Source organism: Falco peregrinus, chromosome 5, assembly GCF_023634155.1.
Source record: "Falco peregrinus isolate bFalPer1 chromosome 5, bFalPer1.pri, whole genome shotgun sequence".
NCBI classification, from domain to species: Eukaryota; Metazoa; Chordata; class Aves; order Falconiformes; family Falconidae; genus Falco; species Falco peregrinus.
This window is the reverse complement of record NC_073725.1, coordinates 98,927,764-98,941,640: the sequence shown is the minus strand read 5'-3', so window position 1 is coordinate 98,941,640 and position 13,877 is coordinate 98,927,764. Positions and strand designations below refer to the sequence as shown.

The window sequence follows — 13,877 nt, the reverse complement described above, 5'->3', positions numbered from 1 at the left end:
AGTCCGTCAGGGCAGTAAAGGGGTTCGCATGAAAAATGCCTTCTGGTGACGTGCTGGAGTGGAACCCAGTAAACACGGGCTTCCTTGAAGTGGGTAGGAAGCAGTTTCTTTCCTGTCGCTGTTTGTCTCATAAGAAAACGCTCCAGTTTGTGTTTGGGAGGAGTCACTGGGTGATGCAGGGCTTTGACCCTGGCAGCGCGTGCGATACAAATCCGAATGCCAGTGGGTCTCTGCGTGTACGGATTTGCACGCGTGTGTGTATAGTTGATGCCCTTCGCTTTCAAAAAGGACACTGTGTCCTTCACGCCCAACAGTGCCAGCCTCCTGGTGGAGCCGTGTTGGGCTCAAAGGCTACGACCTGCCTTTGGTAGGAAAACCAACTCCTGCTCCTGCACCTGCCGCACATGCCGCTCTGGCAGCAGGGCAGCGCGCGGCCCCAGCAGCCGTCGCCCTTGTAGGCTGAAGCCTCTGTGGCTGCTGTTACACCAACTACCAAAACAACCGAACAAGGGCTTGCAATTGGCTTTATTTAAATGCAAATTCCTGTTGGTTCATTATTATCGCAACAAGTAATCAAACACACGTGGCTCGTAGGATCCACCATGGGACTCTTAATTTGACTGAATGCTTTTCTCAGTGCTTTGGCTCAGAATTGCGTTAGCTGCTGGATTTGTTCCTAACAAGCAGCATGGGATCTTTGTCGTGGAAAAGTGGCATATGCTTGGGGGTTTTTTTCTGGTCCACCAAACATCAGGGGAATCTCAAAAACCTTTTCTGAAGTTGTTTAAACTAACCTGGATTCAAAATTTATTGCAAAGGACAAAAACTGGCCTGAGAAATGCAGTCAAAAAGCTTTGTCCAGCCCACGAGAAATGTCTGGAGTTGACAGCTGTAGCCAAATGGGCGCAGAAGCTGCCTTCAGCAGCAGCAGGGACAGCGTGCTGCTGCTCGGTTTAGGTGCTTTCTGACAGTGCTGGAAGTTTTCTTTGTCCACTTCGCAGCTGAGCTCCCTTCCCCTCCATAACAGGTGACTATCTCCAAAAGCAAATGCCTCATCTCTTGTCTGCAAGGCCAGACCTTAAACTCTGGAGCTCAGTGTTCAGGTGCGAGAAGAAATAATAGAGCTGTGGGAGCTCAGCAGGGACAGGTGAGCCAAAGAACGTTTGCACACAAACAGTTTCAGCCACTTGGTAGCAGAGCGTCACGAACGAACCCTACAAGGCCCCGTCTCCTGTCCTCCCACAGCTCAGCAGCGGTGACTGTATGGCAGGGCAAGGTGGAAAGCGTCCCCTGGTGTGGCTGCATCTTGAAATCTGTCTGATTCTGGCTACCTCGGGGCTAGGATGGAACCAGCCTTGCAAAGCGCAACTGGAGAATGGCATTAGTTCAAAGAACGGCACAATCTTAAATTACAGGAGAGAATGTACAACTTTGGCATGGGGACTATAAATCCGTGGAAAGGTGTCAAGACTGAGATGTGAATGGCTGTGTCTGGAGTGCCGCTCGCAATCAGGGTTAAATACATGGGAATCATGAGATGAAGGGAAACTTGACGTTACTTCAGGGTTTAAAGGAAGCAGAAGTCCTATTGCTTCTGATTTGACACAGAAATTGAAGTAGGCAGCTAAAAATGATAGAATAGAGAAAAATTATACCCTTGATCAGCTCAAGGCCTGACCACACTGGACCCCTCAGCATTCCTACTCTTTGGAAAACACTATGTACCATATTTCTTGCTTTTTTATTTTCCCCTCAGATGAGCGCTGTAGGTAGCTGTTCTGGCTATGCTTTGTGCATCCAGCTGTGGACTTCGGGAGGTGCTGCCTTTCCCTACAACTGTCCAGAATTTTATCCCACCACTATTTGGCATGGCTGAGAGGCCGAACTGCTGCACAAAGCCTTCATATTGTCCAGGTAACATTGTCGTGACTCTTTCCTGCCACGTCTTCTTGGCCCAAAAAGGTTTGTCAGAATTTAAACGTTATTTTAAAATTAAATCGTCAGGTTCTTCCTGGCTCCTCCTTTGCAGGATGTAGGCCGAGAACAGAAAACGAGCAAGGCAGGTTGGGATCCTTAAAGGGGGTCGTTGCTCTGGTAGGATGCGTGCTTCAGTTCTGAAAATTGTTTTTTCACCCAGCTGAGCAGAGAACAGCAGATTCTGAAATGCTTGGATCCCACAGGATCATAGCAATGGTTAGAATAAAATTTAAGCCAGTTGAAAGCTCTGCAAATATCTTACAGGACACTAAAAATCTTCAGTAATACTTTTATTTTCTTCACAAAGTTGACATTTCCAGGATTTTTTCCTGTTGCTCTTTACCTCCACATGAAGAGCAGCAAGGTTTCTCTCAAGTGAATGAAGCCTATGTTAGCCTCTAGTTTTCTTGATTTATTCCCTTCAACTTCCAGTTAAAAATATATATGGTAATACATAAGCTGAGTGGAAATCCTAAGGTTTATTTCATGAAGCTTTGATACAGTTAATTAAGACCAGTTTAAGAACAAATATGTTGGAAAGGAAAATTCATCTGTGCACCACACATGAAATCCCTCAGTTCAGTGAAGCCTATGGGCCATACCGCCTGTAGTATGTATATGTGGTCTTCTGATATGCTTGACATTTGCACGTATGGAAGGTGCAAAAGACATTACCAAAAGGCAGCCAGAACAAAAGTCTTCCTGGCTAGCTCTACTTTATCTGACATGGAACAGATCTAGAGAAACAGAGAGAGATTACTGCAGCTCTGAAAGTCTGAATATTGACCTAAATAAATTAAAACTTTGCAAGTAGTGACATGTGCATGAACACACAAAATACAGATTCATTACCTGACCACATGGGTGAACAAACTCTAGGGTTCTCTTATTACACTCACTATTCTAAAGAAAGCGAAGATCAGAATTTTCTTCTAAAAGAAAAAACATCCGACATTTAAATCTTTAAACCCCAGCTAAATAGCTGTTGGTGGGGGGAACACAAAGCAAACCCCAACCCCAACCCAAAACAGCTTTTAGTAAGCAGTAAAAGAAAACCAAAAATCATTAGCTCATTATTTTGGATTTCAGAACAGTTCAACAGAGAGTATTAACAGACCCTCAACACTGTGGCTGAGGAGTCTAACCTTGGGCAGGTGGCAGCGATTCAGACGGGAGATCCTCTGTGATCTTGCAGTAAGAAGAACAGGCATGTCAAATTCCACGCTGTCCTATCTGCTGCACAGTAGCTTCCAAATGCCAGGATCATTCTGTGGGTGTCTCTACCTGCTGGTGTCACTTCAGGCATTAAAGTCACAATGAATACAGACAGTAAATGGATTCGGTTGCTAAGTGCAGTGGCATCAAACAGGCAACAGAACTTAAGTCACAGACTTTCTTTGGGAAGAGGAAAAACAAAACCCTCAAACCAAGCAAAACCCGACGGTGAACTGCTGGGGCCACAGGCTCTGCTACAGCCTGAAACCATGTGTCACCAGTGTGGCAGCAGCCTACTTGAAACATTTATTCCTCAGCAGCTGTGAAGAAAGAAATTGTAACCCCCTACAATATTTGATCAGTTGTGTCAAACTGCAATAGTATCTTCTACTGTTCCTACCATCATTTTGACATCTGCAAATCTAACAGAGAAATTAATTACAAATGTAATGCTAACTAATGTGCTGACTTTCAACAGCTAGCAAAAACGTTATTTCAAGGGAGAAGCTACTTCCATTAAAACTGTTCCCGAAGTTACAGTCCTTACGGTTTCTGTGGTTATACTACTGCTTCACCACAGTCATTTGTATCCCTATTCCTTCTCCCTTAAGCTGTAATCCTCTTGTAAGCCAAGAGGTTGTCCTGTCTGGACTGTGCAACAATGTCAGCTGAGATTTCTGGCTACTTTACTGTTAAGCAACTGATTTTTTTCACCTTTGATTCAAATTCAAAAGTCTTAAAAAAGCAAGCACAGAATCACCGATAGTTCTCTCTGTCCACAGATCTTGACCCTGCTTTGCTGTTCAATATTGAACGTTGTATACACAGCCAAGTAAAGGAACAAAGTATATTACAAGAGAACACCAACTGTATCATACATTTAATAAATGAACTGGGATCCATACACCAAAACAGAATGTTGTTTACATGAAGAAGTGGAAAGTAAAAACACTACCTCTCTCGCAAGTAATTTTTTTACCTGCGGTATACCAAGTTATACAATATATTTATAGGTTACTTCTAAAATGTTTTAAACATCTAAATTTTGCATTCCTTCTATTAAAAAAATTACATATTAATTACTCTGGAAAGTTTCTGAACTCTGTTTAGCAGCAGATCTCCTTTCTTGATGGTTTCTTGGTACTGCCAATTCTTGCTATCAGGCCTAAGAATTGGGGAGGAGGGAAAAAAAAAAAGGGGTTTAGAAGTGAGAATGTGTTTTACACCAAACCATATACACTTCTGTAATAAGTATCATCAAAAAATACAGAATTCAATTGGACTGTCAAAAATGATTTCTAAGAATTGTAAGCATACCTGTTAGTTTCTACAATCTCATTAACTTTGTCTATTTTGCAGTGTAATCGCCCAGCTGCAATAAATCTCGAAAGCTCCCTAAGTAAAGAAAAAAAAAATAGCTGGTTAAATCATGTTTCACCAAGGACAGGTAGACTGAGCAGCGCTGAACCTGCTGTTACAGAACAAGTGTCACCACACTATATTTCTGAAGCAATAGCCTATATATTTTCACGATGTATCTTATGCATCCTCATCTTAAAGCTTAGACATTAATCACTCCAGTGATCTGAACACACAATGTCTTCGTACTTTCTACTCGGGCCAATGTGTCACACCTGAGTTAGTGAAATTTATCACTTGGCATCAACTACTCTTCAAATTCAAAGGCAGCAGTTGTGTAGCGCACCTGTTTTGGAATTTATCCTGAGGTAAATATCTTCATGGCAGTCAACTCCTTAGAAAAGTCTCTTTTAATAGTTCCCTACTCTATAGTAGCTCTAATACGCTTGAAGTTTTAATTATTATTTTCCTTAATCAACTGGTGGTCTACAGCACATTACTGACAGTAGAAGAAAATATTCCTGTCATCAACAGGAAGACAAGTTAGAACTAGTAATAAGTTCCTAGGATGCTTAAGAACTACCACAAGTCTAAAACATTTACCTTTGAATTGAATGGTATTTGGTTTCTCTTGAAACACCTGTTAATTAAATTCTGAATATTTCAAGCAGCATTCATATTTCTGTAATGTTTTCCTGTGTTAGAAAATCTGAAACTTCTCTATGAAAGAAGAATGACTTTTGTGAAGGCATTTGAAAGCGTTTCATGCACATAGAAAAAAAGTCAATTTCTCATTTCATGTTCATTTTCACCGTAATCTAAATCTGTTGTTTTTACACTAGAAAAGGTTTGCAAATTGAGACTTCAGGGTATGTTTGATTTAAGTGAAAAACATCACATCCTGTCCACATACTAGAAAGCAAGGAAAACTAGGTAAGGAGACTTGTAGGGTACATAAAATGTGCAGATCCCCAAAGCTTAGCAGTTAAGTTTTTCCATAGTTGTGAACTAAGTTATCCTCTAAAATCTTAAATTTCATAGCACACTGAGGTCAATAGATCTATATACACAGTATAAAGAACAAAGTTAATAACAAAAGGCTAGTTTTTCATACAGCATTTAGAGTAAAAGAAATACTGGAAGAGTTGTCATGACAGACTGCAATCAAATTATTTTCTTTACTGAAACATAATGTTCACTTAAATTTAGCCAAGCTCTTCCACAAAAACATAACTTGGCATGCTTAGAATCAAAGTAGACCAAAGATTTTTATTCATAATGGGATCATTACAAATAATTTAGAGGTGTAAAGTGAGATATTTCTGAACTTAAAAAGCCAAATAACTTACTGATCTATGAATTCTACACTGACTCCAAATGCTTCTGCCATGTATCCTAACGTCAATGACCGGTAAGACTCTAGGAGCTGGCTATACGCATGAATTCTCATTTCCCGTACATAGTATCGATAGTGAGGTGCAAACAGCCAATCTTTTTTCATCTCTTGCTCTACAACAGCTGGGAAAAAAAAAGAATGAGTCAGTAATCTCTGAGAAATGTAAAATATCATTTATGTAAATAAAACCAGATAACACCAGTTAATAAGTAATCAGTGTGAATTCTAACTATATTGTATCCTTGCATACGTGAAGGATATGAAAGGTGTTCTACACTAAAGAGAAGTACATTTATAAGATCTGTATCAGTTCTAGAAACAGAAGCAGTAATAACATGCAAACAAATACTGTGGCAGAGCTGAGACCCTGTTTGTCATCACAGAACCCTTCTTTCAGGGTGTGAGCTACTCTCCCCTCCACTGCAAGGGGCCACCACCCGAAGGGTGAGTGGTGGGATCCGCGGTCAGGCAGGAGCAGGGTGGAGCTGGGAAAGGGGCAGTACCTAGTATGCAACTACTGGAAGAAACGTTGTTACCCAAAGCTGCATAAGGAAATAAGATTAACTTTCTGGTACTAGCTCTTAGATTAGTTGCAAGGATTTCAAAGCACTGAAGTGACTTTTCCTCCTGATGGTTTCAGTTCTCAGCTAAGGCTTTAGTTCTCAGATAAAGGCCAGCAACAGAAAAATGTTGCCCTTAGTTCTTAATCTCATCAGGCCTAGTCTTCCACAAAATGAAGAGTTCTTCTTTTGCTTTTTCTAAATACCTTATTTTCTTATAGAATCTTACAGAAGATTCTAATATAAATCTTACAGAAGAAAAACAAGCAGTCTGAGAACGGGCAAAAATGGCAGCTTTCTGAACACCTTTGCTCCAGTGTCCCCTTTTTACATAGAAACCAGAGCAGAAAGCCAATTGTAACAACAACAAAAACTTTCTATGTTATTTTTTTTAAGGGTTGAGATTTCAAGGCCTTTAGAAGACTACAAGTCCTATAACTTCTTTCAAACCTTCCAAAGCTTCTCCATTTGACCTGGCTCCTCAGGTAAGACCGTGTTCCATAGCCATTTTCAAAATGCTTTTCCACCTAACCAGATGTGACCTTTCATAAAGCTCACTGTATGTGAAATTTTTCTTTGTTTGAAAAATCAAACAGCAGCAAATTTTAGGTCACTGTTAAAAAAAATCTCTTCTCTTTTTTTTCCTGCATAAAGTAGCTTTACTTCTAGACTGTCGCTACTCCATAAAAGTATGTAAAATCTAAAACAAATAACTGAAGCACCTGAAACAGTGCTGTAGGACAAAACACAGCCTTACCTAGTGACTGGAAAAAGGCTGCGTAACGGCATTCGTAAAGAGAAAAGAGATACTGTCGTACAGCTGGCAAACTGTGCAACGCTTCCAGAATCTCTGCTCCTTTAATAACCTGAAAGCAAACAAACATGTTCAAACGCCGTTACTTTCAGCCTGAAGATACACAGGTTAAAGAAAGGCTGTGTCTGTTTGAACCAGTGTTTTCATCTGCTTTCCTTACCTTTTCTCTAAGGTCAGGCCTGTCCAATGCAATCATGCTGACGTAGACAGTGTATGTTACAAATGTTTTGTAATCCATAAGTTCATAGGATGTAAACGTTGAAACTGTATCAAGGAAGAGCTCTGCTGCTTGTTTGAAATCTCGAATAGCTACACAGTAAAGGCCCTGGTACACTTTGAGACGGTTTCTCCTGTCCCAGTCTCCTCCTTCTTCTATTAGACTTAAGATACAACAAAAAGAAATATTTAATTGTGTATTAAGTTATACGAAACAAATACAACAAATCAACTGATACCATGTCATTAGAGAGAAAATAACTTGTTTTAGGTTACAGCTTGTTGAAAAAGTCCAGGCGTTGCACACCAGTTAGTGGTAGGAAAGTGGCTTCCTTGGGACAGAAGAGGCCAGATGCTTTTGCACAGTGCAACCTTCAACTGAAAGGAAAAGTTTACGGCCTCTTAAGTTGCGACAACAGTCTTTTCAGATGTGCAGGTAAATATTACTATCAACCTTGGCTGTGGTGACATATTTTCACTGCCTTTCCTGCCAAAATCAAAGCTGTCCAACTAGCAGCACAGGAAAAATTTAAAAGTTGCCACTTTTCAAGAATCACATTAGCACAAAACTGATGTGGCTATAAGCAGGAGCCCAGGCTGAGATAAAATCTGCTGAGAAGGCAACACAAAAAAATCCCTGCCCAAGGAACATGGTAACTGGGAAGACCTTCTTTGCCTTGGGTGTCTCATGGCATCAGCAAAGAGACTGGGAACTGCAACTTGCTACAGGAGCTGAAGTTCAAAATGTTGGGAGCACAGAGACACTGAAGATAGCAGTGGAAATGTGGGAAGGACAGCAGCACCAAAGCATACTGTGCTGACACTGGGCTCTTGCTTCCAGAGGAGAAGCTGGCACTTTATGGCACCAGCTGGGTGGCTCTGCAGCAGCTAGATTCATCTGGCAATCGTACAATCTAACCACACAAAGCTACTTGTCTTCTAACAGCTACAGAACAGAAAGTGGGAGTGGGCTACAAGTTCAAATCAAGCCAGCTGCTAGAAAACAGCTGACACAAAACATTAACCTTTCTTTTCTCTTCCCCCTTGTAAAAAAAAATAATCCAGGAATAGGAAGCCCTCTAGTAAAATGTAACACCCACCCACTGCTCTGTGACTCTGTCTCACAATCAGTCATTTCTTAGCAGCAAGGTATTTATCTTCCATTTCTTTTGTTACAGTTTGTCTCAGAAGTGCTTTAGTGCACTCCAAGAACCCAAGCAGTACCTTTTTGCCTTTTCAATGTTCCGTGTGATAAGGTCATTATCCATATAAAACAAGCCAATCCTTAAAAGATAGAACACGATATCCAGACGATGTCCCAGTGCCACAGTTTTGTCGTAAGTCTTGCGGAACGCAGTCAGAGCCCCCTCCTAACAAGACAGTATTTTCTACTGTAAGAATGTTAAAAGCACCTAGAATATTTACAAAATGTCCGTTGTAAGTGTACACACTGTCTTCCGCTGATAGTCATGACTTTTAAGTTTCCCACAGAACTTTTAACATTATGCATTCTGAATAATCTTAAAGAATCGAAGTGTAAAGCAAGTTAAAAGAGCTGATCCTCATATATCTTTTAAATCTAAGGACTATGAAAATCTTGAAATTAAGATGCACTATGTAAATAGCTTAGAAAAGTATAAAGACACAGGGAAAATGAAAAATAACATCTACAAATGGAAAACCACTTTTTTCCTTTTCAAGAAAAAAGGAAGTTTTTTTTTCCCCAAGGGCTAATTGTTTGGGTTTTTTCTAGATAATTTAAATTTCAGTAACAACCTCTCCTATCTCCCACCTATTTCTGAGTTGTGCCATAGAGAAAATGCACTGTAAGTCACACAGTGCTCACTGGAACCTGCCTAGCAAACAGGATTATGACGCAGTGTTTATAATATCACTCTGTAAAGCCTCTGCCATGAACCAACCTTGTCCCCAATCCTGCACAGGTACTCAGCTTTGGCCATCATTGCATCTCGGATTTCACTCTCCCCCAAGATCTTTTCTGCGTCTTCCAATTCGTTGTCAAGACGTTTCAATTCTTCCTCATTAGCTTTCTTCATTTTGTTCAACAGATCCACATCTATCTGCCATTCCAGAGACTTGCAGAGAGCTTCATAATACGGGGCCATATCTGAAAGAAAAGCAGGATGGCTTCTGCTGTTAGCTGCCGCAACAAGTGCAACGTGACTGACTGCCAGTGCCAGCTGCGTCCCTTCTACGATCAGGTACCCATGAAATCCAGACGTGATGGAACCAGTGTTCCAGCAGGTCTTGCCTGGTGCGCTTCTTTTTGCTGACTCTTTTCTGTCACCGCTGTCTTTATACCTCTCCCATCCGTGTTTTCCTTACTATCCATCCGACTCCGAGCACAGTGGACCCCAGTGTTCAACTCATGCATTTTATAACACCAGCACAACAGTTAAGAGTGGTCCAAGCACCACACCAGTACGGCCAAAGCCCTCGTGACCCCACCTAACCCCCAGCCCCTTCCCCATTGCTCTGGGGCTGTCCATGCCACAGGGGCAGGGTGATGCCCTCCAGCTGGGACACTTGTGTACACACATAGACACACACGCTCCCCCCCCACACACACACGCGCTCCCCCCCCCCCCCCACACACACGCTTCCCCCTCACACACGCGCTTCCCCCTCACAAACGCGCTTCCCCCTCACACAGGCTCCAGGCCGCCCCCGGGGTAAATCACCAGCGTCAGTCAGGCCTGTTCCTGGCCTGCAGACGTACGCCTCGGACGGCCGGACAGGCAGGCAGGCGGGCAGAGCCGCCCCACCTCGATGAGGGGAGGCAGCGGCCGCCCCGCAGCCCGCAGAGAGCCCCCCCTCACACCAGGCCGCACTCACTGTGGAGCCGAACGGCCGCCATCAGCTCGTCGCGCACGGCAGGGTCGGGCGCTCGGGGCCGCAGGCTGAGGAGGAAGCGGAGCTGGGCGATGCGGAGGTCGGGGTTCTTGGGCAGCCCCTCTTCCTCCAGGTTCTCCAGCGGCATGGCGGCGGGACGGCACGGGACGGGGCAGCTCGGCTCCGGGCAGGCGGCGGCGCGGCCGGTGACTCAGCCGCGACGGGCGGAAACGGCGGCTGCTTCCGCCTCGCAGCGCCCCCTGCCGCGCCGGCGGGCGGGCGGGCCGGGGCGCAGGCGGGGGCGGGCCGCGGGGCGGCCGCTGGCGCAGGCTGTGGGGGCCGTGCAGACCTGGACTAAAGGGGCCGTGCAGCTGCAGGGTTAGGCTATAGGGGCTATGCAGGCACGGGCCGCAGGGGCAGAAGGCTTGGGCTATAGGGGCTGTGCAGATGCAGGTCATAGGGGCCGTAGGCGCAGGCTATAGGGGCTGAAGGCTTAGACTATAGTGGCTGTGCAGATGCATGTCATAGGGGCCGAAGGTGCAGGCTATAGGGGCCGTGCAGTTGCAGGCGCAGGCTATAGGGACCGCAGGCACCGGCTATAGGGGCCATGCAAATGCAGGCACCGGCTATAGGGGCCGTGCAGGTGCAGGCGCAGGCTATAGGGGCCGTGCAGGTACAGGCACAGGCTATAGGGGCTGCAGGCGCAGGCTATAGGGGCCGTGCAGGTGCAGGCACAAGCTATAGGGGCCGTGCAGGTGCAGGCACAGGCTATAGGGGCTGCAGGCGCAGGCTATAGGGGCCGTGCAGGTGCAGGCACAAGCTATAGGGGCCGTGCAGGTGCAGGCACAGGCTATAGGGTCTGTGCAGGTGCAGGCACTGGCTATAGGGGCCGTTCTCCCTTGGGGCAGGCAGGGGACCATGCACCAGCAGCCCGGTGCCACCCACCTGCCCTGGGCTCTGGCTGCCTGTGCCCAGCTCCTCTCGGTGTCAGTGCTTCGAGGCTGAGGCGGGGGGAGTGCCTGCCAAGGGGTCGTGGCTTTTGTTGCGGGGAAAAAGGAAAAAAGCATGTTTGTAGCCTTCGTAGTCGCAGAAAAAAGCTGGAATATGTTACCCCAAAGCATGCCTGTGGCTCAGAAAAGCAGAAGGCAAATCAAAGGGGCTTTAAAATGCCGTGGTTTGGTTCTCTGTCATCCAGGCTGTGGGGGGAGCGTCACACCTTGCTTCTGGCCCCTGCTCCCGTGTACTTGTAGCTTTTCATAACCTGTCTCCATATCTTTACTAAATACCTTTCATTTTGTCTTTTCTGACCTCGTGCAACACACAGCTAGCACCAGGGCCCGGAGCACATTTTTGGCAGGTGCCCTCTGCCTTGGCAAGCCGAGGTGGGTGGCAGTGCGGCTGGGCGGTCCCCAAGTGTCACCCACCCCACCTGCCCTGGTGCTGCCCTGCTGCCCCTGCCCGCAGGCTGTGCCAGGTTTACAGATGGGGCAGGGCGCAGCGTCATCTGCGTCTTTGTCAATTCCTGCGCGTGGACTCGTTACGGTTCAGGCCTGTGGGCTAGGCAAAATCAAAGCCCTTTTTTATCCTGTAAAGCACGATGAGTAGCAGCCCTTGTTTTCCCTTGCACATTTGTCATTTGCAATAGGATAAAAAAAAAATGTAGCTGGTGCTTTTGGAGGGACACATGGGCAGCTGCTGTCATGGCAGTGGTGGCTGCTGGGTTGTTCCCCTGCCTGGGCAGCACAGGAGCAGTGGGGATGGGTGCTTGGCTCCCACAAAAGGCATTTTGGGGTGCCAGGGGCTGCCCTGTGGGATGCCGGATCCCACCCAGCCAAGCCTGGCCCACACATGCCCACCCAGCTGAGCTCCTCCAAATGCTTTTTGGTTTTAAATGAAACCTTTTTGCTGGAACAGGATTTTAAACACAACGCTTTTTTCCAGTGCCCCTATTTTGGGGTTGGGTTTTCCATCTAGGTCATGGGAGATACTGTTCCCTTGACTGTTTTGGCATAGTGTATTCCTAAGATTGGCTTCTTTATATTCCGTGTGAATTATTTAGAAGTGTGCTAGAAGGAACTGTTATCTGCTGCATTTTTGATAAGTGCTAATATTTATGTTGATTCTGGTATTTTTTTTTCCTTCATTGAAGTCATTAGTTTTTCGTTCTGGTGTTTTAGGATAAAATAAAGGAGAATTAAGTTGGGCAGCTCCTTTGTTTCTTCAGAAACAGTCTTTTTTTGTGTGTGTCTTCTGTTCCTGGCGTGGCTTTTTTGAGTTGCAATCACTTTTGTATTGCTTGCGCAATAAGGAATTGCTTTGATGCTTTGCAGAGAACTGCACGTAGATCTTTTGTGGCACTGTTTATGTTATTTGCCTGTTGGCCTTTGCATTTGCTCAGAGACCTATTAATTAGGGGGGTTTATGACAGACACTTTTAGACCTCTTGCATATTTTTCGTTTGAATCTTGTTCCCAGCTACATTTCTTGTGCTGTGTGCTCTGGGGCTGCGGTATGCTGTTTATTCTTAGCATGCCTTGTTTAGGAAGAAAAGGACGGTTGTTTTTTTTTCTACTAAGTAAGGCTGATGTTTCATATGCTCAGGCACTGCACACCCGACGAGTGTTACTGATGCGGGCAGCCGCACTGGGATTAGCTCACAAAAACTGAAGAAGAAAAAAAAATTGAACCTGCTCCAATGTCCAGTTATTACAGCCGGTCTCTCCAGCGCTGGGTGGAAGGTGGAAAGTATGTGCAGCTCCCTTGTAAGCAGATAACCTGGCTGTCACCTTCGCTCTCTTCCTAATCCCTAATAAAGATTGGTTTGCAACCACAGCTGGAGGTCTGCCTCTCTTCCAGAATTCATGTCATCAGTAACTGTTACAGCTCTGGCCATTCTTACTGTCCGTAGAGATACCCACACCCTGTCAGCGCTGCTGTGTTCTTGGCATCCACAGTTCATTGTGGCAGTAAAACCCACAGTTTCATTATGTACTGTGGGAGAAAAAGTTTTTCATTCTCCTGTTTCTGGATTTGCCACTTTTTAATTGGCCCCAAAATAAGGTGCTGGGTGTGAGAAGAGTAAGGGAGACGAGTTTTCATTTTCCTGGGTCTAGTTACTGCTAAAATGTTGTGTTTTGTTTTGTAACCGTATGAAACACTAGTTAATTAAAAACCCACAGCGTTTATTATCTGTAAATATTTGCCCAAATTTTCATATTTATGAGCGTTTAAGCAATAACTGGACGCAAGGGAGCCGGCTGCACACACGTGACATTCACTGCTAAACATGAAGGGAAATTCAGAAAGAATATTTGTAAGATTTATATATTTATAAGAAATATTTATAAGAAAAAATAAATAAGAAATATTTATAAGAAAAAAATAAGGGCTTGCGGTGACCATAATTCTCACGTGGCCTTACAGCCTTCAAAAGGATCCAAATTAATAAATACCTTTTTTTTTCCCCCACCACAAAATGGACCTCAGA

The 13,877-nt window shown here is 44.6% G+C and overlaps 1 protein-coding gene across 1 annotated transcript; it reads right to left on the bottom strand.

The window, feature by feature from the left end:
- Positions 1-2,252: 2,252 nt before the first annotated feature.
- On the bottom strand, positions 2,253-10,629 carry PSMD6 (proteasome 26S subunit, non-ATPase 6). Its single transcript, XM_055806967.1, has 8 exons — positions 10,394-10,629; positions 9,460-9,665; positions 8,762-8,907; positions 7,482-7,701; positions 7,265-7,373; positions 5,901-6,069; positions 4,510-4,587; positions 2,253-4,357 (listed from the first exon to the last, which is right to left on the bottom strand). Exons 1-8 carry the CDS (start codon positions 10,536-10,538, stop codon positions 4,261-4,263), a joined length of 1,170 nt encoding a protein of 389 aa, XP_055662942.1. The 5' UTR covers positions 10,539-10,629; the 3' UTR covers positions 2,253-4,260.
- Positions 10,630-13,877: the final 3,248 nt, after the last annotated feature.

Bases quoted from the DNA above. Each gene is read 5' to 3' on its own strand.
- PSMD6 (XM_055806967.1), bottom strand. From the start codon at position 10,538: ATGCCGCTGGAGAACCTGGAGGAAGAGGGGCTGCCCAAGAACCCCGAC. The intron at 8,908-9,459 runs GTTGGTTCATGG...CTGTCTTGTTAG, and splicing joins TGTGCAGGATTGGGGACAAG to GAGGGGGCTCTGACTGCGTT. The intron at 6,070-7,264 runs GTAAGGCTGTGT...TTTTTTTCCCAG, and splicing joins AGCCTTTTTCCAGTCACTAG to CTGTTGTAGAGCAAGAGATG.